This window comes from Hirundo rustica, chromosome 9, assembly GCF_015227805.2.
Source record: "Hirundo rustica isolate bHirRus1 chromosome 9, bHirRus1.pri.v3, whole genome shotgun sequence".
Taxonomy (NCBI): Eukaryota; Metazoa; Chordata; class Aves; order Passeriformes; family Hirundinidae; genus Hirundo; species Hirundo rustica.
The window spans coordinates 6,133,690-6,159,724 of NC_053458.1; the positions used below are offsets into that span (position 1 = coordinate 6,133,690).

Here is a 26,035-nt window from a genome sequence, read left to right on the forward strand (position 1 = left end):
TGATGGGGGTAAAGATGGGGATGCTTCTCTTGTGTAATAAAATAAACTGCTGGACTGAGGAAAATTGTTTTCATGTCTGCAGACTCTTGGATTCCATTAATTATTTCTCAGGTAATTAAGATGTTTTCAAGTGACTGAGAAAATCAAATTCATGTATTTTCTATAGTCTTGGTCATGCTCTTGAGACAGCAAGTATTTTTCTTCAGTGTTTTTCTTGTTACTATCATAAATCTACTGAAAATTTTATAAAGAGCGGTAAATTCTCCTATTTTTTAAGTGCTGGTGCTTTGTCATGATGAAATCTGCCTCTCTAATTCATGTCATTTGTGGGAATGATTTAACTTGGCAGTGTGTCAGAGCACAGTCTGTTTCCGAAATGCATAAATATTTTTTCACTTCACTTGCTTATTCTCTCTTATTACTCCCACTGCCTCCTTGCTTCTCCCTGCTTTGCCTCCGCAGTTCTTCAGGTTATATTAATTCCGGTTTTGGACACTCACATTTATTAACCTGAAATAGGATTTGCAACTGTGTATATTTACTGTTGTATCATAGAGGGAAATAAATTGTTGGCTGGCAGGAATTTTTAGATGAAGTTGGTTTTCAGTAGGTGGGCTTGCAGCCTAACATGCAAGCCAGGCTGTTGTAGTCTGATTTTCTTTCCTTACTGTGAGGTATGAAGGAACCTAAAAAAGTCACTGCTTCCATTTCTTGAGGGGCGGATATGCACTGATAATTATTTTAAATTGAATGATACTAGATTGTTGAAGATTGGATAGGGGCAACTCTTAGTGTACATTTGTTTTTAGAAAGGGGAAATTTACTTTGGTATGATTTAGAGGTTCAGAACAGAATGGGATTAACAATGTGTTAAATGTAGGGAACTTCTAATCTTTGGTGATTCCACAATTCTGTTACAACTGGTGAAATACACTTTCAGACTTGATAGTTGTCATATAAAAATGTAATTTAAGCTGAAGTTATTTTTGTTCATTATTAAACAAGATAAATTATTCAGATGTTGGACTCAATATTTAAGAATTCTAGTCTCTGACTTCATTGAGAAGTGTCCAAGAACTGCATTTTTAAGTCCCAGTAATAGAATTTGAATCTATTTTTGAAGTGCACTTCCCCCCAAAAAAAAAGAGGCAGGAGAGGAAATGGTCAAAAGAATGACAATGTGTGGAAAACAGCTTTTGGAGAGACTGTGCAAAGATACAGAGGTGACGTCTTTGTGGCTCAGTGGTTTGTGTGGGAAAGAGGTCTGGTGACCAGTAGCTTTGTTAATCTTAATTTGATAAATGCAGTTGCCAGGAAGGTGGAGTTTGAGGATCAGATGAAGAATAAAATGCAGAACATTTATTAGGGAGGATAATACCCCTCTGCTGGGGGAGAATGGTTTGCCTCAGGATGTTGTGGAACCTGCACGTTTTTGAGCCTGTTAGCACTGCTGTCTCTAGATTTTGTTCCAGTTGCACTATATATTTAGAAAGCTATTTGAGGCTTTTCTTGATCATCATGGTGTAAGGCTGGACCAGATGTTGTTAATATTCTTTTTTGAGCCATAAAACTTTTTTTTTCCCCCAACAAACCCAGCTTTGCTTTCTTGCTTTCAAAGTTAGTGATGGCACACAAATTCACAGAATTTCTTCAAGCTTTACTGACACTACATTCCTCTCTAAGCATGAGGAGCAGTTGAGCTTAATTTGGGATATCTCACCAGAGATGTCATCCTTCACATATGCTGGGATAGCAACATTTAAATTATCTTGAATTATAAATCAGGTTAAAAGGACCATAAAGCTGGTGAGCTGGTCTCTCAATAGCAATGAAAGAGCAAAACATCCCCCAGAAAAACAGGACAATCTCTCCCTGCCATACACTTGCATCAAACCTTTGTTTCAAATTCCAGAGATCTACTTCACCTTAGCAAAGCAAAGAACTTTTATGTAGGATAGATCATTTCTACTCAACCTCTGGTTTGGAAGTAACTGAGCTGTTGCAGCAGAAGAGGTTGTGAGTAGAAACAAGGCAAACCCTTGGCATGTTTCCTAGTATTGCCAAACTGAATGCTACCACATTAGGAATTCCTAAAACTACAGATGTATGTGAAAATAAGAGAAATATTGGGCAACTGTGAGTGTGGATAATGCTACCAGCTCTGTGAATACTCATCATCTTATTATGGAGAAGAACAGTGATTTTTTTGCTTTTGTATCTAAGGTGATTCAGCATGGCCAAGGTTGAATGTTTGGCTTGAACGCCTCTGCTGACATGGGGACTTTGTAGTTCTCAGCTGTGACAGATATTTGCAATGTGCTGGCTGCCATTTATAAATGGCTCCATTCACAAATTAGTATTAAATTTAGGGATTTAGTAAATCATGAAGCATCTGTATGGGAGAAACCATCTATTAGTCATTGCTTTTAGTTTATTTGATATGAGGTTCTCCCAACCTGACTACTATTAAAATGCATAGGGAAACTGTATTGCTTTCAAAAATTGACTTGAATTGGTTACAAGTGTCCTTTGTTGGCAAGACCACAGTTCTTTTTGGGTTGCTTTTTGGATGTAGTAAGGGACTTTATGATCCAGGAAATCTGTCACATCCAATAAATCAATTTTGTTACTTGTTTTACTTCTTTCAGTTGCTGAGCATTCCTACAGGGGCATAGCAGATAGTTTGTAAAAGAAATGGAGGAATTCAGAAGAATTAGTGAATTAAGTAGGTCTGTGTTGTCTTTTCTTTGAAACAAAGAGGCATTTCTGGGGGGAGGAGGGGATGTGTTATGTGCAGACTATATACACTCAGCTTGTTTTCCTTTGCCTGAGACTGCTGCCCAAGCTTTTCTTGTTCTGCCTGACAATACTTCTTTCACTTGATTCTTTCCAATTCATTGTTTGTGCTCTGATTTGGCTCATGGAAGTGCCAGTGGGTGGGTGTTGTATCCTGTTGCTTAGTCCAGATTGCAAGGATTTAGGTACCTGGCTTGTGTTGAAGTACAAAGGAAGTGATCTGTGTCTCTGACAGTCTTGGGCACATCACTGACAGTAATCTGGAAAAGCTGTATATTAACCACACATAGCTGCTTGCAGTTCTAGTTCTTGCTCAGTTTTCCCACCCCAGCAGGAGAAATAACAAGTATTTGTTTTCCTACTCTCTTTTATCATCAGTCAGGAAGAATATATATGAATGTTGGCTGTGCTTGGTGGGTGTTTGAGGGCTTGAAGGCATTTTTCAGCTTGATTTGTGCATAGATCTGTAGAAGTCCTTTACTGAGACCTTTGTTCATGGAAAGTTATGGAAGCCAAAGCAACAGAGTTTGTTTCAAGCCTGTGTTGCAATGCTTTAAATATATAAGCACAACTATGTTACAGATGCTTATTGAGCTAAAGGAGTGTGCCGTAGTTTGATTGAAAAGGTAAAGATTTTTTTTTTTTAATTTCCAATTTCTGATGAATGGAGGGTGAGGAATTTTATGGAACTTGAAGGATCACACTTAACTGAATAAATGGCCTCGATCTTCAAAATTCCTCTTTCCACATCTTACCTTTTCCTTCTATTTAAACTTCCCCTTTGGGCATAATCAGGAAGTGCTCTTTAATCACATGAGAAAAATAATAGCAGAATATAATCTATAGTAGTTACTTGTCAGAGAAAATGTTCATTTAACATCTGACATCTGGGTTCTTTTTCCATTGTGTGTGGTTTAGCAGTAAACCAAACTTTCTCAGCTTGACTAAACAGAACTTAGAGTAGACCTGCTTTACTTCAACACAGAAATTCTTTCTTCTGTATCAAATAAGAGTAAACAAATAAATAGTTTTAGATTGATTAACAATCTGCCGCTATTAAAATATGAAGTTTCTTAATTTCGGTTTATACCAGTAATGCAATCTAAGACCTTTCACAACGGTATTTCATTTAGAAATGTTAGGTTTATTGTTCAAATTTGAACTTCAACGTGTGTGTTGGTTTATTAACAGCATCCTTATGAGAGTAAATGTCTTGTGTAAGAACTGTAACGCTTAATGTTTTTCTGCATCTGTGAAAGGAGAAAAGATTCCATATGCTGCCTAGAGAGAAACACTCATGATTTTTTAATAACAGTAACACTTTGGAGTTGTATGGGTTCTTTCCCTTTCTTAAAGCTATTGTTATGTCTGACTGATGAGAATTTATTGATGATAATTCCCCTGTCATCAGCAGTCACTTAAACTTGAATAAATGTCTGTAGAGGCAGGCTTGATATGACACAGCAGATCACTGTGTCTGAGCAGATCGTGATTCCAGCAAGCCAAGCCAACCTTCCTGCTCCTGCCTGAGCTTCCCAAGGGACAAATCCAAAATCTGACAGGCAAAGGGCATTAATGGGCTCTGTTGGCCTGTGGGAGTATTCCCTGGCCGCTGTGAGGGCAGGCATCGCCGTGTTTGCAGGGGTTAATAGATGGGATCTGATGCAATCCCTCCCACTTTTCCTAGCAGTTTTCATTAGACAAGTGCTCCATAGCAACAGTGAGATCACTGGAGACAGTATTTCATTGATTTCTGCCTCCCGCCCCCTTCCCTTTTTGAGCCATTCTTATCACTGGAGTGCAGTTGGTGGAGAGACAGGGGGGTTTATGCAGAACACTTATGTGGGCTTCTGTCTTGTAAATCATTTGGAAAGCAGAAATCCCTCACATCTTTTGTGTTTAATGTTTCACTATGTATTTAAAGAGAGATACAGGCTTAGGGGGCTGGATAACTGTACCTGCTGTAGCTGATGTTCTCAAGTATTCTTGCATTGTTTGCTGGTCTTCCAGGGAAAAGAATAATGTAGAGCAAGACCTGAAGGAGAAAGAAGATGCCATCAAGCAGAGGACAAGTGAGGTCCAGGTAAATAAAAGGAAAAATTATTGTTCGGACACCTGATATTGCACCAGGTGCTGTTTTAATGACAGTGGGATTACTGAGTCTTTCGATCATGTCACGTATCCAGTAAAAAGAAAAAGAAAAATTGTGGCTAAGAAAAAGTGTATTTTGAAGTGTATTTTCTATATAATTTTGGGTTTGTGTAGGTGTGTGTATTTATATAAATGTGCAAGCTCCTATAGGATATGTAGCATGCATGGAGTTTTAAATGAAAAATATTACAAAATAATAGATTTTTTTCTTTTTTTTTTTTTTTTATTTTTAAGCAAGACTATCTACTGTGTAATTAAAACTAAAGAGGACACTGTAGCACTGTAAATTAATTAATAAACTTAAATGGCTGATTAAAAGGGCTTGTGTATAGAGCTGCTTCTTAAGAGGCACAGTAATTACCAGCTTGGGAGAAATGTTGCCTCAAGTTAATTTTGCCTAATATAAGTGAATTTTAAAAAGGCTCTGTTGATTCTTCTTTGAAAGGATGATATTGAATTTCTTGAATATCTGAAAATTAAAATTTACAAGTGTTTTGCAGACGTTAAAAATTATGCAGTCAGCATCAGTGTTTAGAGTGCCGTCAGACTAGCCAAGCTCTGAATTAAATATTCCAAAGCAATATTTCAATTAAATTTCCAAATGCTGTTTTTAAAAAAAAATCTTCAGTGTGATATCTGACCACTCACATTTATTTCTAAATTTATTTTAAGGATCTATCGTTTTCCATAACCTTTACTTAAGAGCAAACAACGCGAGATTTCGGCATTTCAATTTTGGCTGGGCTGAAAAGGAGCTAATGTGTTACAAGAGTTGTGAATTTTGTTCAGGCTTATTTAATATCCTTGGAGCCTGGATGATAATTAATAGTGTGACCTTTGAGGAGATAATCAGATGCTGGCCTGTTGGTCATGCTGGCAGCAGCTCCGGCAGCTGCAGGAATGCGTGTGGAAGTTGCCCATGCCTGTGCTCCGCTGTCATTCCCCTCCCCGCCCTGCAGATTCCCTTTCCCACTGCTCACAGAATTCTCAGGGGTGTTCCTGGCTTTGCACACAGGATTGTTTTGTTTGTGTCTTCTGGGGTCTGTGTTTGCTCATGTGAGGGTTGAGCTCTCTGGTGCTTTTGCACAAAAGGTTTGTAAGCTTGATAAAAAGCTTACCTTGAATGTTACAGGGTGATCCGTGTGTGTTTGATTGGCAGTAGCATCACAGCGTGAGCAGCGGTGTTGGGAGCAGCTGTCTCAGGTCTTGAACCTGTTAGTGGTCACACGAGCTGTTTGGTAAATATAGTTGCAGAGTTCTGTCAGTCTGCAGAGAAGGAACAATCTATAGTTGGCTTGTCAGAAAAATGAGAAACCTCCAGGATCAAACAGGAAATGGCTGCAGCATTTATTTAATCTGGTGGCCTCTTACCTTTTCTTATTCCTGACTAGTGGAGGACCTGCATGTTTCAACAAACTTTCTAGAACTTTAGAGGATAATGGGACAGACTAAGGATATCTTTGCCTCATGTTTTTTTTCTGCTGCTTTTATTCTAATTAGGACATTTCTAAAGGTGGTCTACAAAACCAGTTTGCTCTAACCTGCCTCCTTGCTTCAAGCTGATTTTGTGGCATGATACTTCAGGGCTTCTGATACCAGAATTCCTTCCACAGACCTATTTGTAATCTCAAATATAGCCATGGTCAGTGAGCCATCAAACTGATCGGTACAGGAGGAAGGAAAGAATGACAGCTTTTTTTTTTCTATAAAATAATTTTGATACTATAGAAATAAGTACTAACAAGCAAAGACAGAAAAAGTGTTGTAAGGAAGATGTAGCATATTGATGGGGTTTAATGCGCTTGTGAAATTATCAGCTCTTCAGTAGCAGAGACTAAGGGGTGTTTCCCCAAAGTTACATGCACCAAGTATCCCTCAGAATTAGATTTTCTTTGTCTCTATTGCAGTGTACCAATGCCATTAGAGTCAGTGAAGTTTTGCTTTTCTGTCCTCTTGCAGGGTTAACATTTTCTAGCACATGAATTATCTTGGGAAGGACAGACTGACAAGCTATTAAATCCATTGTCCATGGAAATATGGATTCCTAAACTTTCCTTATCCTACACTATATTGGTATGAACAGTTATAATGATCATAAATCTAATAAGAATTACCATCAGAATTACCATCAGAATACCAGTTTGTGGCACCTCAAGTGTCTTAGTGGTTTTCATCTAGAATCTTATTCAGTGCTTGAACATTAAGATGCTGCTCCTATGCTGAAGGGTGTTCTTTGAAATTGAAGCTTAATTGGAGCCTGGTTTACTTAATGAAGAGACATTTTTGAGTATTATAGCAAATTTTGTGTGTTGTGTGTGCCCCGGCTTTTAATTCTGGAGAGGTTAGGTTCATATGTGAACAAAAACCACCACAGGTTTTGGATTTGGTTGGGTTTTTTTTCCTTCTTTTCTCTCCTGGCAGCCATGAGGCTTAGTTAGATCTCTTCAGCGCTTCTCTACTGCTGTGCCTAGGACAGACAAAAGTGGAGGTGATCTATATTTAGCTTATGTGGATGTGAATTCTTGCTTCCTTCAGGAAAAAGGAGGCTGAAGTCTCTTTAAGCTGTTACTTTTTTCCTCCACTGCATGTGTTAAGTGTCAGCTGATCCTTGCTTTTCAAAGCTATGTGAAAATGAATGGATCAAGAGTGTCCCAATTATCCAAGTCAGTAGCTGCTCTAAGAGCTTTTTGTGTGAGCGCTGGTTTTTCTCTCATGGGTTAGAAATAACCGGTATTTTTCCTAGTCTGACTGCTGTGTGCTGGCATAGTCTTCACTGAAATTATATTTGTTTGGGGGTTTTGTGGGGGGGGGGTTTGTTTTGGTTTGGGAGTTTTTTTGCATGGTTTTGTAGTTCATTTTTAATGTAAAAGCATCTGTGATGTATCTCTGGGTAGCCCTCCAGTTGTCTAGAGGTTACCTAATTCCCCAGCATCTGACTGCTGCAATGTTTGCCTTTCTATTCCTGTCTGGCTTTTTGTCCTCGTTATGTGGAGGTGTTAGCACACAAGGCATGGATAAACTGTCTCCCTCACCAAAAAGAACCCAAACAAAACAACCCTAGAAAAGGAGAGCAGGATTGCAGCTTAGAGCAGCACACTAATGTATGATCTAACCAGAATTTCACATCTGTTTGTTTTCTTATCCACCTTAATTTTTTTTGCTCTCTGTTCATTTTTTACTGTTGTTGATGATTCTTCCTGAAATTGCTGTATTTTCTTAAAAAGGCTGCAATCTTCTCTTTTCATCTAACACTTTTCATTTTGTATTAATCCTTTTTGATCTCCCTGTATTATCTCTTCCTCTTGACTTTGATGATTCTTTCTTCTTCCTAATTTCTTTCCTTGACATGTTTTTCAGTGTTCTCTCTGCAGCTTGTTGAGGTATAACCATTCCTGTTGCTCAGAAATGAACTGATTCTTTTATGATGCTACTTAATGTACTTAGAACATAAGACATACTTGCTGCTCTTTCATAAATCAAAATATTCCATATTGTTGTGTATGAAATGTGTGGTTTTTATCTGTACTGATACACAGAAAATAAGTTTTTGACTGATCCTTGCAAAATTGGGGGAAGGAATGCCCAAGGTGGCAATGCATTTGGGTTAATGGCCTTTTGCTGTGCTCCAAAAAACAGTTCCTACTTTTGGCCACGTGTTTTTGAAGGGGGAAGGAGCAGAATAAAGGATCTCTGTTATCACAAAACCTGGCCTTGGACACTTCCAGGGATGGGGCAGCCACAGCTTCTCTGGACACCCTGTGCCAGGGCCTCCCCACCTTCACAGGACAGGATTTCTCACTGAAGTCCCATCTAAACCTGCCCTCTGTCAGGGTGAAGCCATTCCCCTGTGTCCTGTAACTCCATGTCATGATAAAAAGTCCATCTCCAACTTTCTTGCAAGCCCCTTTTAGTTCCTGGAAGGGGCTTTAAGGTTTCCCTGGAGCCTTCACTTCTCCAGGGTGAGCAACCCCAGCTCTCTCAGCCTGTCTTGATAGCAGAGGTGCTCCTGCCCTCTGACCATCTTCATGGACTCCTCTGGACTCATTCCAACAGGTCCATGTTCTTAGCAAGAAACTCAGTAAAACACAGTGCTAAAGCACAGGACAGAGACACTGCAGCAGCCTCAATAAAGACAGCTTTGAAATTCAGAATGAAAACCTGACCTCTCTGGGAGGAAAGCAGTTCACCTGTGCGTTGGTGTATGATCTCAATAGTTCAGTGAGATTTGTTTTACTGAAGAAAAGCAAAGGCAAACAACCTTTGGTTGTTATTTTTATGTCATTGAATTGGAATCTGAGAGTACTTGCTTGTCTGGTATCCATGCAGGTTTCTGGAAGGTAATTTGTTGATTCTTTGAAATCTGGGTTAGCGCTGCAGTTTGTACTGCAGGATTCAGTGGCTGGGGAGTGAGAGGGAACAAATGTCAAGCTGATGTGTTTTATTTCAGGATCTCCAGGATGAAGTAAAGCGGGAGAGCAGTAATCTGCAAAAGCTGCAAGCTCAGAAACAGGAAGCACAGGAAACCCTTAATGATCTTGATGAGCAGAAGGCCAAGTTGGAAGAACAACTTAATGACATCAGGCAGAAGTGTGCAGAGGAGGCCCATTTGGTAAGGTCTGGTGGCCAATGCCCTTGGGAAGAGTAAATGCCTTGTCTTGAAGAACTCAGCCTTGCAGAGTTGCAATTGTTGGGGCAGGAAAAACAGCTTTAATGCATAAATAGCCTGAGTGTCAAGGTTTTGTGACCAACAGGGCATGGGAAATAAATCACTCACTTCAGTGTTCCTAATTTAGTGTCAGCGTGTCCACAAACATATTGAGATATACTTACACACAAATAAGGCTTAAAGCAGTTACCAAAATTATGATGCAATATAAATATAGTTAGAACCACTAATTACTAGGACTGATTTTTTAGTGGTTAAAAAAAGATCATCTTATGTAATTTTTTTCTAACATAAAGCCATTGTATTTCTTTAAGGTCTGAAATTTGTCTTTTCAATATTAGCAATGTCTGTGTTGGTCAGAAGAACAGCTAAAATACTCTGTTCATATTGAGACCAATAGAAAATTAACTGTTCACTCAGGTATGATCTGTAAGCTCTGCAATAGCTATGAGATTTTTTACTTTTTTCTGGTCATAAACAATAGTATTTGGATGTGTTTGGAAGTGTTGTTTGGGGTTTTGGGTGTAGATTTTGGGTTGGGTTATTTTTTTTTGACTTGAAATACTGTTCATTGGCTTTAGATTGCCATGCTGAAGGCTGAAATAACAAGCCAGGAATCAAAGATTTCAGCGTATGAGGATGAACTGACCAAAGCCCAAGAGGAGCTGAGTCGCCTGCAGCAAGAAACTGCAGAGCTCGAGCACTGCATCGAGTCTGGGAAAGCACAGCTGGGCCCTCTTCAGCAACATCTGCAGGATTCACAACAGGAAATCAATTCAGTAAGGCAGTGTGAAAGACCCACCCCCCAAAAAATATTTTAAGCTGGCGACCTTTAGTGTGGTTTGCCTTAAGGGGAAGGCGTTGTTTCCTTTTTTCTTCACTGTTTGCTCATGCCTTTAGTTACTTACACATGTGTTCTGTGCTAATAGTTGTTAGGATTTTTAGAGGTTGACTTAAGTCACTCAAGATACTTCATGGTCTTTCTCCAAGTTTATTAATTACAGGGATTAATTTATTATGCTCCATAGATAATTTGCCTTAATATAATGAATGAAAAATTGATAATGCAGACTTAAATTCTCTGTGTCCAGTAGTTATTTTTCATCCTCCATGGCCTGGGGCACGCTCTCACTATTCTTTAATTGATGTGAAGTCACTATAAAATTACTGATAGCATTTACTTAGTGCATTGTTGAAAGGGGAGATTGAGGTGGATGGAAGAAGAAATTGGGTTGAGATTAGACACAGAGGCAGAGAGCCCTGTGCTTTGAAGTGGCTGCTGTTGCACGAACACTTTCAGTTTCTCTCTGTAAGCAGTGATTTGTTCTTACTTTGGTGATGCATGAGCTTGCACACCCTTTCCTCGTGGTTCTCCTTCCCTGTTGCCAGCTGTGTTATGTATTAGCCACTCACACTGATACCAAGTTGAAAACAAAAGGCAAAGCCTCCCTTGGACTGCTAGAAATGGCTGACTTCAAGGTTGGTCATTGCACATAGTTCACATGTAACTTGCTTACGAGTCCTATAATGATCATAATTTTAAAATATGGCTTTTAGTTTAAAAGCTGAGAAGTAAACAAATGGATTTTTTCATCATTTCATCATAGGTGGAGAAAAGGTTGTTAAAAACACTTCACTGTTTTTATATGGCAAGAGGTGCTTGCCATGAACGGATTTGAGACTGATAAAAAGTAGTTATGCTTGACTGTACTACAGACTTTTTTTTTTTTAACTAGGTTTTATAACAGTACTCCTGATTTTATTGCTCTTGTCTCCAAAATAAGGAGCAGTAGGTGCTTTGGTGCTTTAGGCAAGATTACCTAATGGCTGGTCTGAGGTCAGTTAACTTGAAAGACACCTGGTGGTGTCTTTGCTGAAACCCCAATAACTCTATTAGGTGACTGACCTAGCAGAGTGGGATTTAGGCACCTGAATACCTGGGCTAGGTTTATTCTTTTGCATAACCTGCCAGATTCAGTAATTCCTTCATAATTGGTAGGCTGGTTGTAAATGTTTGCTGTAAGGCACTGCATTAAGCATATGGCTGAAATAATAACAGATGAATATTAGTGTCTGCTTAGGAAAATATTGTTGGCTTTTGTAGACTTCAGAAATCATGTGGGAGATGATAATGAAGTGTTCCTTCTTGGAAGATAAGAATTCTGATAAAGTAGCCTTTTTAATTTTGAGTTTAAGGAAATTGCAAATATATAATCTAGGAGAAAAACCCAAACCACACACACACACAAACCCCAATGCAAAACAAGAATAAAGAAGAAAAGCCTAACCAAAACTCCCCAGCAAAACTAAACCGACAACAACAAAAAAAAACACTGAAACTTTTGCAACTTTTCTACTGAGTTTGAATAGCAACAAGTCTTGGTGTTGCCAGTGACACAGTCTTCTTCCCTGGCAAAAGGTGTGTCCTTCAACCACTCTGCACCATTCTGCTAAATAGGATTTCTGCTTATCTCACGAATTTCACCCTTTGATTGACAGAACATGTTTTTATTGTGTTTGCTTTTGAAAATAAGATTTTCAGACATATATCACCCACCTTATATGTAGGAGGGGATGGCCATTTACTGCCTTCCATGTGCTGCCATTCTGATGCTAATACGTTTATTTCTATTTACAGGTGCAGACAAAGCTTCTTGAGCTGAAAGAAGTGGAAAATAACCAATTTAGTTGGCACTCTCAGCCCCACAGTACACTTGTTAATGGGACTGTGGATCATTCTAGTCTTAGCAACAGCAGCAGCGAAACTGCAAACCTTAATGAGAATGCTGAGAGGGAAAGCATAGCAGAAGAGGAACAAACAAACTGTGTGTCTCCAGTGAGTAGTGTTTTGCCTGCTTGATCACGATGCATTGCAGCTGTGAAGTTGAAAGTACCAAGACTGATTATGTTTTTAAACATTTGCACAACTGAAATTTCAGGGTGTTTTTCTGAGGGGTTGTGTTTCCACATATCTGAAAGTTCATAAGCAGAAAAGGAGGTAATTTTAGCTTGATTGTTAAGTAGCAGTAACATTTTTTTTCTGTATTTATTTCTGAGGTAAAATATCATAAATTGAATAGCAGAATTAACATTGAAGGAGAGCAGCTGTCTCCATTTGGTGCAACGAGAGCAGACTAAGGAAGAGTACAGAAAATCTAAAACTGTCTTGCTTTAAATGTTCTTCCTTATGTCTCAGTAGATTCATGATTGATTTATTTTTTAAAACTTTTACAGGGTTTATGGAACAGTAAAGTATATGCTATAATAAGTATGAATCTCTTGAAGTATGCTTTAGTATATTCTGTGATTCTGTTTAAAACTTGAAATTTTTTTGTGCAGTCTTGTATTTACTTATTTATGGTGAATTGCTTTTATCCTTGTACAGATAAGGAATAGTCCTGAAACAGCAGTCTCTGCTGGAGAGGAGAAGGAGACCCCAGCTGCAACTGTTACCAAAAAAGTGAGTTTGTTCAGGTTTGGGGGATGAAAAAGTAGATTAAAAAAAATTCCTGGTTATATTGTTTCAGGCTTGCATGATGGTCATACAACCATAGAGGAATAATTGTCACTTCCTTACTGGTTATATTTAGTGTGATATCTTGAAAACATTTCATCTCGTGTAGCAGGCAGGTTGTTAAAAAATGATTGGATCTCCATTGATGAATTATATAGAGCTCCAGCTGTCTCTTTGCTTTAAGCTTTAAGAAACCACTAAATGGTCACAGATGACATAAGTGTTTTCCATCCTTGCAAGTCTTAAAAATGTAATACATTTCTCTCCATCTGAATTGCCCAGGAAGATCCATTTGATGCTGAATCTCATCCATTGCCTGATATAGTTTCTGAAGCCAGCTTAGAGTTCTTCCAGTCTGACCCTTTTGTTGGCAGTAAGTAAACATTTCTAAGTGCAGATTTGCAGAAACAGGTCTTGTGTGAATGCTCAGACTCATCTTCACCTTGAGGCTGCTCTTTATAGAATAAATCTGCAGATGTGTGAGTGACAGCAGTGTGGAGTCAATAGCCTTACAGAAGTAGAAGTGATAGAAATGACAGTTCTGGGATGTTTCTCCTTCCTTGATCTGGACTTCCTAATGAGCTCTGAAAATTGCTCCTTTCCCTCACTGCTCCTCCTGAGGGATTTCTCTTCCCCATCCCCTCCCTGCCTGTTCCCTGGTGGCATTTTGGCTGCAAAGGTGTGGGCAGGTGTCACTGATGTGATTGACAGCCCCAATCCTCAAACAGGTCAGCGAGGGTTCTCTGGGCTCTGCTGTGGGGAGGGTGTGGGTGGTTCAGAATGAATGGCTGTGGCCTACTTCTGGTGAGTTTGGCTCTCAGAACAAGGTAATGTGGAGCTGCACCATCTGTTTGTCTTGTGGAAGTGCTGGGCTTTATTTTAGGAACTTGCCTTTGAGGAATGATGTTGCTCTGCTCTTATTTTTCATGGAAGGAATGATCTGCCTATATGGACCCAATTGGGGAAGGGGAGTTAATTTGAATTAGCTGCTGAAGCAGATGTTTTCAGCCACGTTAATATGATTTTACATCCTTTCAGCTCAGCATGGTCTGATCAATTTAGCTTGTATTGCTTCGAAAGGAAAATAAGATAAATTAGTTTCAGATCACTTGGCTTCTGAAAGAATGTCAGTGCAGATTGAATATTTTTAATGAATAAATTAAACTAATTTAAAACAGCTTGAAAGTTTCTGTGGAGATACTGCATTATTTTTGTTTGTATTGAAGCCATCTTACAGCACATGACAAGGCCTTTCTTTCAGAACAGAAAAGGTCTGTTAAGGACCAAACTTTTGGGCTTTGAGCACTCAGTATATTCAGGGTAGATACCCACAGCTAAGAGACAGGATATGTGTCTCTCAGATGCACGTGAGAGAGTAGAAATGAGTTGGGATCATGCATCCAGTTCTGAGGTGAACCCTTAGGAGCTGCCATCCACAGTGTCTGTGACAATTAAAAAACACCGGGACTCATCTCAGTAGCTGGCCTGGATTACTGCAGTGGTGATACTGCACAACGAGGGTGTTTGTGGACAGCAGCCAAAGGAAATGCAGCTTGGAGATGGCTTTTATATGTGTTTCGTGATGGTAATGAGCTGTTTAATGAATATTGGCTCTTCTTTTGAACAGGTGATCCCTTCAAAGATGACCCTTTTGGAAAAATTGGTAAGTAACTTTATAGCTAGTAATGTGTTTGTTTTTCTAAATGGTTCTTGGTAGTGGGGAAAATTGTCACTTTCAGAGGTAAGAAGTAGGTGGAAATGCCACAAAAAGTCACTGTAGGATACATGACATTAGCACCTGGCCACTTGTGTTAAAGCTTTTCAGAGAAGACCATTGCCAGTGAATTTTGCTCTTGTTGAAAGTTCCTTAGTTGGGATTTAAGTATGTGAAGGTGATGAACAGAAGGCCTCAAACACTTGCTGCCTGTTTTATTTGCAAAGTAGTTAGGACTGTGTTCTTTTAAAGGCTCTTAACATACCAACTTCCTTTAGAATCAAGTTTTGAAAAGGTGGAAAGTCTCTGTTTAAATCGACTGTATAGGCAATGTCATTGCATTGTTTGCTTGGCCCTGAATGGAGTTACTGGCGGCAAAAAAAAAGCCAAATAATCAGTGGGAATGCACTGTAAAACTGTAGTAAAACAGAGTGGAGCACCAAGTGCCAAATAAGATACATCAAATGGGATTGGGAAGTGCAGGAGAGTTCTTAGAAACATTAGGTTCTGTAAAATGCTTCATTTTTAGGGACTTGCTTAAAGAACCTATATGCTGATATGATCCTGGAACTGCTGTTTTCATGATGTGCAGAAAATGTTGCCTTGTCTGATGTTTTGAATCACAGAATACAAATTATTCACAGGAGAATTTCATACTTCAGAAGTCCTTGGTCTTAAATGTGTCACTTTGTAGTGGTATGAAAAATGTGATACACTGTTTAGTTTTTAGGATATCAGCTAAGTAAAGCAAGCAAAATATTAGGGAGATGTTTATTTTTTAGATCCCTTTGGTGGTGATCCCTTCAAAGGCTCAGACCCTTTTGGAGCTGACTCTTTCTTCAAACAATCCTCCACCGACCCTTTTGTGACTGCTGGCACTGATCCATTTAGTTCTGCTGACAACAGTAATAATACCACAGTAAGTTTGGTGTCACACCTTTTGCTGCTTTCTCTATGGGATTTGGACAAAATGACCTCTTTTGTACATTTAGACATGCTTCAAAAAATTGATATTCAAAAATCATATAAAGGTTACCTCTGATCCCCTGGCTCTGTCTTGTGTTTTTGTGTTGTTTTCTAGAAATAGTCACAGATGAAATAGCAGTAAAAATAAAAACAAACATTTTGAAAGTGTTTCATTGTGGATCTTCATTGCTCCACAGCTAAGAGCATTTGACAGTAATGACTTAAGCTCTGTCTTTATTTAACAATGACTTAAGCTCTGTTGTTGGAGAGCCAACAACTCTATTAGTTGGTGGAACGTAATAAATGGAAAGAAACCCAGGATCAACCTCACCATGTTATGTTCAGACATTTGATTTTTGCCTCCACACGCTATAGGATCGAGAACTATGTGATGTATTTTATCTGACATCTGATGTGGTGTATGGGTGTATGGAGTTTCCCCGCAGAAAAGTCAGATTGTTCTATGGGTGTGTGTTTAGGTTTTGGTGTGGTTTGGGTTTTTTTAATAATAATCACCAGAGGTCTCTCATAATGTGGAGATGCCTACTGAATTTACCTCTTTCAAGTGTACTTCAGTCTAACTTTTAGCTGTGTTATAAATGGGCAGTTCCTGAATAGTCTTCAGCCTTTAATAGGATAGAGTTGGGCATAAAACTCTCTCTGGTGTAGACCAGAACTCGTTGGATATGTAGTATTTAAAACTGATAGACAAACAATTTAAGTCGCTGAAATTCTTCATGCCATTAACTTTGCCTCCATTCTTTTGCCATCTCCTTTCCTTTTCAGTGCTGTTTCTGTTTGTGCCTCACTTCCAGCTTTGTGTGTGCATAAAACATGCATAGACATATACAAAACTCAGATACATGTGGATTAAGGAGCAAATTAAGTGGCTGTACGGTGTGCCTGAGGTACAGCAAGAGTGAGAAATCACTGCACCTGACAGTGGTGGTCCTGCCCTTCCCTACAGATCTCAAGGTCATTTCACACACCACAGCCTACACCTCCAGCCTTAAAAATTAGATTTCTACAATCTGTCATACTTGGCACACTACCCTTTCCAAAGTCTTGATGTTCTAATATAACCCATTCTTGGTCTTTTTACAGTCCAAAGGAAGAAAAAAAAAGGGAGGTCGGAGCTGTGGTGTGGGAGTAGCAGTGGATTCTTGAGATCTGTACTTCAGAACTAAAGTTACGCATTCATCCTAAATGCTTTACCACACATCTCTGGAGTTTTGAAATCTTAGATCTTCATGAAGATGGCTCTGGTTGTAGAAATCTGAGACCAAAATGGGTGGTAGATGTTCTTGTCTGTTTCATTAGCTGTTACCAAGTATGTTGCACATATTGTAGTTTTTTCCATCCTTTCAAATTAAGGAATTTAATTGAATTTAATTCAAATTTGTATTAATGAAAACAGAGGGGAAAAGTTTCTATTAACAGATTTGTTTACTGATGCTGATAAAAGCTATTTCCAGGCTGTGTTATCTTAAAACTTCTAAACTAAAATAAATTGTGACTGTATTGTTAGATTGAAGAATCTTTTAAGCTGAAAAACAAATTTCCCTCCAAAGGAATTTTTTATTTTAGACAGAGCTATCAAAGAAGAATGACCCCTTTGCTCCTGGTGGAACTACTGTTACTACATCAAATGATCTAGGTAAAAGTAGATTGTACATACCAAGCTTTCTTGGGTTTTATTTTTGCTTTTACTTGCTTTTGTTTTGAGTCTTTTGACTGAACTTGCAACAGAGCATTATAGGGATTTCCCATGTCTTCTGAATTTTCCTGTAAAGTGTGACATAAGGTGCCTGTTTTCAGGGGGGAAGTTTATAAACCAAAATTGACTCCATCTGTAATGTGTATCACTGAAGACTGATTCCACAAAAACTGTTCCTCTGCTTTACTAAAACCGGGACAGTATCCTTTTCTGTTTGGACTGTTTGGATGGTTTGTACTGCTTCCCATTAGGGTTGTTTGCAGAGATTTCGTGTTACTAAGTAACATCAGGATAGCTCTGCACCACAAGAGCAGGTGTGGAATAGAACTCCTTCATCGAGATTTTTTACTGCTCGAGTTTGCTCCTCCTGTGACCTCTCATCTGAGTGCTAAAGATGTTTTAAGGAAGGCTTTTAACTCCTATCTTCCTGAATTGCACTGACAAGTGATAATGCAAAACAGGAATCCATGTGTGATTTTGTATTGTAAACCTGTTCGTTTTAATTGCAGGGAAAAGATGCTGTTTTTTAGAGATGCAGAAGTGAGTGTAGCACTTCTTGCTCCACAGTACAATAGCAGTTTTCACATATTTTAAGCACATGAGAATGAGAAGGTACTTTTGAATTAGACTGGATTGGTAGGAGGTTCAGGTACTCGATTCCACAAGTGGGTCTGCAGTCAGAAAACAGCTCTGGTTCATATTCATAGATAGATAGATATATACACATAAATATATATATAAATGTCTGTATATGTATATTTATGGGTGTATGCACACGAAAAGCATGTGTGTATACCTACATGTATCTCAGAACATTTCCTGTAAGTATGGTTATTTGATACTTTCAGTGGAATTTAACTTTTTTTAATGGAGGACAACATACCAGTATTTCCTTTGAATTACTTCCTGTTCAGGAGATTTATTGTTTTTAATTGGAGGTTGACACTTAGAGTTTTTGAAAAAGTGACTTAATTACTTGAAGTGCTCACCTCATAAAATACTTCGCTTGAAATAGTTTATGTTGGAAAATACATAATAGTTGCCATTTAGTAATAATAGTAGCGGGATTTTTTTTCAATCTTTTATATTTAACTTTTAATCTTATTCTTTGTTTGATTTGTGTGTATTTAGCTACAGACCCCTTTGCCTCCCTGTTTGGAAGCGAATCCTTTGAAGGTGGTTTTGCTGATTTCAGCACACTGTCGAAGGTAATGTGAAGCTGCTGCTACTCACAGAAAATGCATGAAACTGCAGTGACAAGACAAAGTTTACTCAGTTTCATTACAGTTTTGCCACTACTAAACATTTATAATGGCTAACTTGCTTGGAAAAGAGGTCTTGATAGCAGATTGTCCCGCAATTCTGTGGAGAATGCAATGTAATCTTTTTGCCTTGATAAGTATTTTCTCTCTGTTTCCAGTGATACTGTAATTTATTTCTTTATTTTTGAATTTGCTGTGTGTAGCAGCAAAAGTATTACTTTTGCATGTTTAAGTGCTGTCAGCTTTATAGTGCTGTACACAGTAGCCATTCCTGATTTTTCTTTCTTCTTCAGTCTTCTGGAATATGTGGATATGTATAAAAACAAAGTAAAGTCTTCTCTTTAGTCTTAGTCCAAACTTTCAGTTCTGATTTAATACTGTATTATTGAAGAGAATGTCTGGTAGCACTGCACTGAAAATGTGTGTGTTGCTGTTTTCTTTGTTGAAGGCCAACAATGAGGATCCCTTTAGCTCTTCCACATCAGGCTCTGTCAGCAGTGTCACCATAACTAAAAACTTATTTGAGGAACCACCAGCTAAAAATGAGGATGTTCCTCCTGCACTGCCCCCTAAGACAGGAACTCCCACCAGGCCCTGTCCACCACCACCTGGTAAGAGCTGACGCTGAGATGTGGTAACAATCAGCTGCTTCACGCTGGCAGAGGGACAGCAGTTATGAGGGGAGGGTAAAGGGTCTGAATTTAAAATAAATGAGCAAGATGTGCAACGAGTCCATTCCTGATCTGTTGGTCATTTCCTCAGAGTTAAGTTTTGCATGGTGTTTGGGATCAGTTTGAAGAGACAAAGGATTTAGAAAATAGGGAAAAAGACTTGTTACAAATGTGTGCAAGAACACAGCATAGCTGCAAATTAAATGGTTGGTAATGTGCCACACTGTGAATCTTGAAATAAATTATGCATAAAGTGAGAATTCAGTCTGCTTTATACATTGCAAACACAGTTGGTTTAATACAAAATGAATTAAATAGGGTTAAAGAACTGGCTTAGGTTTTCAGGTTAACTTTTTCTAGGTGGCCTTGCCAGAGGTTTGTAGCAGTAACAATAATAAACCCAAGTTCCCTGGGCTGTTTTCTCCTCAGTGATAGAGAAGTTTCTGGCGTGTTCCATGGCACAAACCACTCTGCTTTCCAGAAAAGGCCATGATTATCATGCATAGCAACACCTTCTTGTGGTTGCAACAAGACCATATAACAACAGACTCCTCACTCTCAATTTGTTTTTGCAAACCTAGGAAAATATATTTCTAGTATTCCTTAAAAAAATTCTGTCCTCTGTTTCATTGTCTTTAAAAACTCTGCTGTGTCATTTGTTTCCCTGTTAACACTGTATGGATGAGTCTTAAGGTGTTTTGAGAAACTGTGGCGTGAAGCCTAAATGTGTATTCATCTTTTCCTCAAAAGGAGGGGAACACAGTAGATACAGGAGTGCTCATACTGCAGTTTAAACTCAGCTGTTTAGTTTCTAATGTTGGTGTGAGATCTGGTTCCTGCTAATGCCTTGCAAGTAATCATTTCCATTGTAAATAACTTTAAAACAGCTGACATGGCAAGTGATGATAATTTGAATGTTTGATGTTGGTCCTTATTTGAACATAGAAAGGATTTCTGACTTGACTGTATGGGAGTGGCTGTGATGTGGTGCACTTTTGGAAGGCAAGCTTCTAGGGGTGGAACAGCAGCATCCTTAGCAAGAGATGGTTAGAGAGAAATAGGTGGTTTTGATTTGCACAGTTAAAAATGTGGTTATCTTGTTAACCATTCCAAATTAATTATTTTCCTAATGGAAATAAAATTTGAGGTACTTAACTGTAATTATTTTTAATGACTTCCTTGGTCTGATTTGAAACAATGGAATGCTTTTTCAAAGAAATACACAAAAATCTTCCTTTTAGTTCTTCTCTCTACTGGAAAGTGTGTAGAAGGGCTGTTGCCTCACTAGATACTGATAAACACCCCCATTTCTTGATTTGGGGGAAGATTTGGTGATTGTGTATTTTATAGTCTTACAGTTATTAACCCTTCTCATACAGAAATAAAATTCCCTGGCTGTCATTTGGAGATGCTTCTCCCACATTTTTCAAGAAACAGGCAGGCATTATTTGCGAGTAACAGAACTGTAGAATCACAGAATGGTTTGGGTTAGAAGGGACCTGAAAAATCATTCAATTCCAAGCCCCTGCCACAGGCAGGGACAATTTCACTGGTGCAGGTTGCTCAAAGTCCCATCCCACCTGGCCTTGAACACTTCCAGGGATGGGGCAGCTCAGTGTCATCAGTGATACACAGATAGAACATCATCAGTGAGATACATGGCAGGCTTATCTGGGAGGTGTCTAAGTTATTTCATGTGTTTCCCAGGGGATGTTCTCCAAATCATTGCCAAATGAGAATCTCTTTTGCTCTTATGAAGTAATTTTAGACTAATTTTCAATAGTGATATGTGAAATAAAAAGCACCTTTGTTCAGTTCTGTAGTTTTAATCTGAAATGGAAACAGAAGCAAGTTTAAAAATACAACCACTGCAAGTGTGGAACCACCTGCAGAACCTGGTAGTAGAATTCAAGAAGCTGCACTGAAACCTCTTGTGTAAACAGTAACATACAGAGGGAGTGGTGGGATGAAATTCAGCTCAGCTATTCTTGGGAGTATTTGGGTTAATGTCCTCAACGGTGCTGAAAGTTGACTAGGGTTAAGCTGAAAAAAACCCCAACAAAATAAGTGGGGGTTGTCCCTGATTCTGTTTATTTGCAGCTACTTAGGCAAGAATTAGCAAAACAGCTCAGCCTGTGATTGCTTATTATCATACTCCTTGTTTTAAACTGCAGAAACTCCTGGTCTCAGCACAGGGACAGAACATGGTGTTTTCAAAACTTATAAATGTAATATATTTCTGCTCCCTGAATAAAATGTGGGTTAACTTGATCCAAAGAAATAATAGAAGAGCCTTGCTGGAATGATCAAAGACAGTTGATAACCTGAAAACAATCCTATGCCAACCAAATAGGTGCACAAAACTGTTGGAAATTCTCTTTCCAAAATAGTTAATTAATAGACAAGTGTGTTCCTGGCTCATTAACATACATGTGTTCCTTTTTACCTGATTACCCTTTCAGAAAGTGTGGGCTGTACCCTCATTTTTTAAACTGGCAACCCTTCCTCTAAAACTGCAGCTCCACTGGCTTGTGGGAAGAGGTTGCATTCCAAGTAGCTTTTGAATGGGGTTTTTTACTAGTTTTGGCATGTTATTACCTGCTATCTTAAATTCATTTTAAATTCATTTTAATCTAAGGGAAAAGACCTATCAATCAAATAGAATCTTCAGATTCCTTTAAGTCGAGCGATCCATTTCAGCCTTTCCCCACCCCAGACATTCCCAAAGAACAAGAAGCAGATCTATTCTGTGATCCATTTGCTCCCACCAGCATCAGTAAAGAGGCTGACCCCAACAATTTTGCAAACTTCAGTACTGTGAGTAAACACTTTTTACATTTGTTTCAGTATAACGGCAGCTTTGAAATGTTCACACTGAAGTCTTCAGTCTAATTTGAATTATTAAAATATATCCCATGTATGAACGGGATATTGCTTCCAGTAAAAACAGTGTTTACATTTAGTTTACAGCTGAGGCTGTCCTAAAACAAAATGCTGCAAAATGTTGTAGTTAATGTTTAAATTGCATTGGTTTTATGCCTTTTTTCATGGAAGCCTCCTGGCTTTTACAGAGAATTTCAAAAATGTTCTAGGGATTATCCATTTTATCAATGTGTGCAGCAGAGTTAAGTCACAGATCTATAGCAAGCACACTGTTAACTACCCAATTAAAAATAAACCAAAATGTGATTTTAATTTAACTGCCACTGAACTGTTCGGTAATAATGTTAATGTACTGAAATACTGATAAACAGCCTCATAACAGTGTATGTTAATGAAATATAATTTGATGAGTTTTGAACTGTTAGTAAATTCCAGACTTATGCACAATGAAGTAAAATAGTAAGTGTCTCTTTATAACCAGAATTCATTTCATAGAAGTCGTGGTGTCCAAGCAGTAGAAGCAAATCCAAAGGTTTGTGCATGCCTATATGTTATTTTTTTTCTTTTGAGCTTTTGCAAGTAGAAGTTCTGGAAGGCATCATCTCACCTTTCCAGCCTGATACCTGTTAAATGCAATTTGCATTTACAGTATCTTGACCATACTGCACTTTTTCTGTTTAGGCCTAATAGACTACATGCTTGATTGAAGTAAACTAAGGATTGTCAGGCTCTCAAAGTAGACTTGCTCTGGTTGGTGTGTCTTGGAGCATGGTAACTTCTGAAATGTGGTTATCCATCCATGGTAGTAGTTAAGGGGAACTGAGAAGCCAGTTTGGAGGAGTGGCAAAAATGTTTATTATTCTTTTTGAAGGAAATAGTATTCTTTTCCATCTGCAATTACTGAAAATACTGAGTGCACTGTGGAGAAAACTCAGTTGTTTCTGCTTTTATTTCCTAAAGAAGCAGCTCAAAGCAGAGACCTGGAGTCTCTGACCTCTAACCCTTTCAGTTAATGCTGAGACATCCATGAGGACAGGGGCTTCACCTACCTCTGAATTTTTCTGCATGTTTGCTAGGAAGAAATTTTAGCATAATCTTGTGTATTTTATTTAAGATAATACCCTTAGCTGTGTCTGATTTATAATCATTGTACCAGAGGTATTTAGTTCACCATCTGTTCTCATCAATATACATGGAAATAATCTGTTCTTTTTCTCCCCTCTCATATCATGCTGACCTTTCTCTGTATTACTCTCAGCCTTCTAACTCTACAGTTACCCTTATTATTTCGCTGTTTCTTGCCAGCAGTATTTTTCATCTGCACATTCAGAAACAGTTAGTCTACATCTAAATTTCTGCAGTCATTTTCACCTGGAAAAGTCATCCCTAACGAAAGCAGAATAAATCAGGACGGCCTGTGCTTTGCAAAATGTTCTCCTGATTTATTCAAAGTTTTTCTTGCATAGACTGGTATTTATCCAAAATAAAACTGTATTTAAATTATAGCACTTTCTGCTCAGTAACGCTTTTGAAACGTAATACTGAAATTTGAAACATGGCATATTTCATTAAAATACATGAGTTTGATGGCTTCAGTGCACTTCTTAGCAGTTAAGCCTTAGACTAAGCCAATTTAGTCTATTACAACTGCAAAACAAGTAATATTTGGAAGACTAGAATATGTACAATTATTGAAAAACTAATTGTCCCTTAAACTGAGTGTTTAGACAATAATAATTATCACTGTATTATTAATCAGTTTTATTTTTTCTTTTAAACATGTAGTATTCTACTGAGGAAGACATGATTGAATGGGCTAAGAGAGAAAGTGAGAGAGAAGAAAAAGAAAGATTGGCAAGACTAAAACAGCAAGAGCAAGAAGACTTGGAACTGGCTATTGCACTCAGTAAATCTGAAATATCAGAAGCATGAAGTTTAGAATAAGATTTTATCTGACGTAAACTGTTTTGTCCCTTTTCTTGAGTACCTAACCTATTTAAATGTTAATCAGAAAATGCATATATACAAGAAACTATGAAAGGTTTGAAATTTCTGAAAGTGATGTGAATGTTTCTGCTAATTTCAATCCTTTTGGTTATTGTTTTAATAATTGTTAAGTTTTGCATTCAATTTCTCTCAAGTTTTCAGGAGAGCAAAGTACTTTTCCCAGCTGAAAGCAAATCAGTTTAAAATGCAGATAGAGAGATTGGGGTTTGACTGTAATCTATCAGCAGTTGGTAATTGAGCATAAAGTGAACACAGCAATTATTCTGTCATGGCTGACTGTCTCCCATCAAGCAGTTAGTCACTGGAAACTTTTTATCCTTCTGAACGGGTTTTAGTAATGCCAGACTTGTGGAGTGCTTTATTTTATATGTATGCATATAGATTCTTTTTCTCCTTGTTGAAGATTTTATGTTGGATTTAACATAACCTTCATGGAGTCTCCATCAGAAAGAGTATGTCTTTCTGAAACTTTTATTGCTTTTCCTGCATGATCATAGGTTTTAAGACAGACCTATTATTTTGTTTTATTGAGCAATTAAGCTGAGAATTCATGTGCATTTGCTGTTGGCTAAGGTGACTGTCAAATTGTGAGACCCCACTGCTATTTGAGCCACTTTTGCCTGTGAAATATGCAGCTGAACTGGCAAGATAATGAGTTCCATTTGAAATAGGATTGAGAATAGAAAGAAAAACCAGGTAGTCTGATCTCTATTTTTTTTTAACCACAGTTGTTTTCTGTATATGTAATTTATTGAATGCCAACTGATAGTTGCACCTTAAACTGAATGATTTCTGAATGGTCACTGAGTCAGAGTAGGATTGATAGAATCTTAATGAAAATAACTTAATGAAAATAACTTATTGTTCATTTTGAATTAATTCTATTTGGAAAATCAGTTTCATTAAAATAATTTCAAAAAGAATAATCTTGTGCCCTATCTAAGAAAAATGGATGGCAGCAGCAAAAACATCTAGAAGGGGTTTTTTTTCTTGCACTTTTAACCTGTGGTATTTTCAAGGAAATTGAAGTGTTTCAACACACAGCACTGGGGCAAAGGGGGAGAACTCAGCCATGCTTCAGTGTATTTAAGCTCTTCCCATTACCTGTCAATGCTGCTGTTGCATGAGCTTGAAGGTTTTCAATTTTTCAGGAAAAAATGAGTAACCTGATTGGGATGGTTTTTCTTTTGCACTGGGAGATGAGCATTTAAACACCTGCTCAAAAAAAGTAACTTAAAATTTTGCAAGTATTGAATAGTTGTAACTTATCTTATACATCTTTGTAATGAGTGTACACTAATCTTGCAAATCATATGCTTAACTGGATTACATAGTTTCTTATCTTTTGTTAAAAATGTATACTCAGTGGACCAACACAATATTATATGTATATATTATATATATATTCCTGCTTTCCTTTATGGAATTTAAAGTTTTGAGTCATTTGATGTTACATTTCATGTTACTGACTCTGACTATAGGACTTTTACTCAGACTACCAACAAACCACTGCTGTGAGCTAAATGGCATTACTTTATGAAGTTTTAACTGTTGGTTTTTGTTTGTTTTTTTTTTAAACAACTTGTTCAGGTGGGATTAGCCTCTATTTATAGACTTCCCTTTTGTTTAAAAATTCTAACAATAGCCTGTAATTATGAAGAAATAAAGTTTAAGTACATAAATGTGAA

General features: G+C 37.9%; 1 protein-coding gene across 7 annotated transcripts in view; it reads left to right on the forward strand.

Moving 5' to 3' along the window:
- The window catches only part of EPS15 (epidermal growth factor receptor pathway substrate 15), a 68,630-nt gene extending 42,595 nt beyond the window's left edge, over positions 1–26,035 (forward strand). For 5 of the 7 annotated variants that reach the window (XM_040072337.2, XM_040072333.2, XM_058421695.1 and 2 more), the window contains 13 exons: positions 4,807–4,879; positions 9,395–9,556; positions 10,195–10,392; positions 12,252–12,449; positions 12,999–13,073; positions 13,410–13,500; positions 14,755–14,790; positions 15,624–15,760; positions 17,395–17,464; positions 18,656–18,732; positions 19,235–19,397; positions 22,096–22,274; positions 24,126–26,035. In XM_040072337.2, coding sequence (XP_039928271.1) covers positions 4,807–4,879; positions 9,395–9,556; positions 10,195–10,392; positions 12,252–12,449; positions 12,999–13,073; positions 13,410–13,500; positions 14,755–14,790; positions 15,624–15,760; positions 17,395–17,464; positions 18,656–18,732; positions 19,235–19,397; positions 22,096–22,274; positions 24,126–24,272 — 1,606 coding nt within the window. In that variant the 3' untranslated portion in view covers positions 24,273–26,035. The remainder of the gene's footprint in view (positions 1–4,806; positions 4,880–9,394; positions 9,557–10,194; positions 10,393–12,251; positions 12,450–12,998; positions 13,074–13,409; positions 13,501–14,754; positions 14,791–15,623; positions 15,761–17,394; positions 17,465–18,655; positions 18,733–19,234; positions 19,398–22,095; positions 22,275–24,125) is intronic. The other 2 variants (XM_040072338.2, XM_040072339.2) reach the window with 1 other exon arrangement.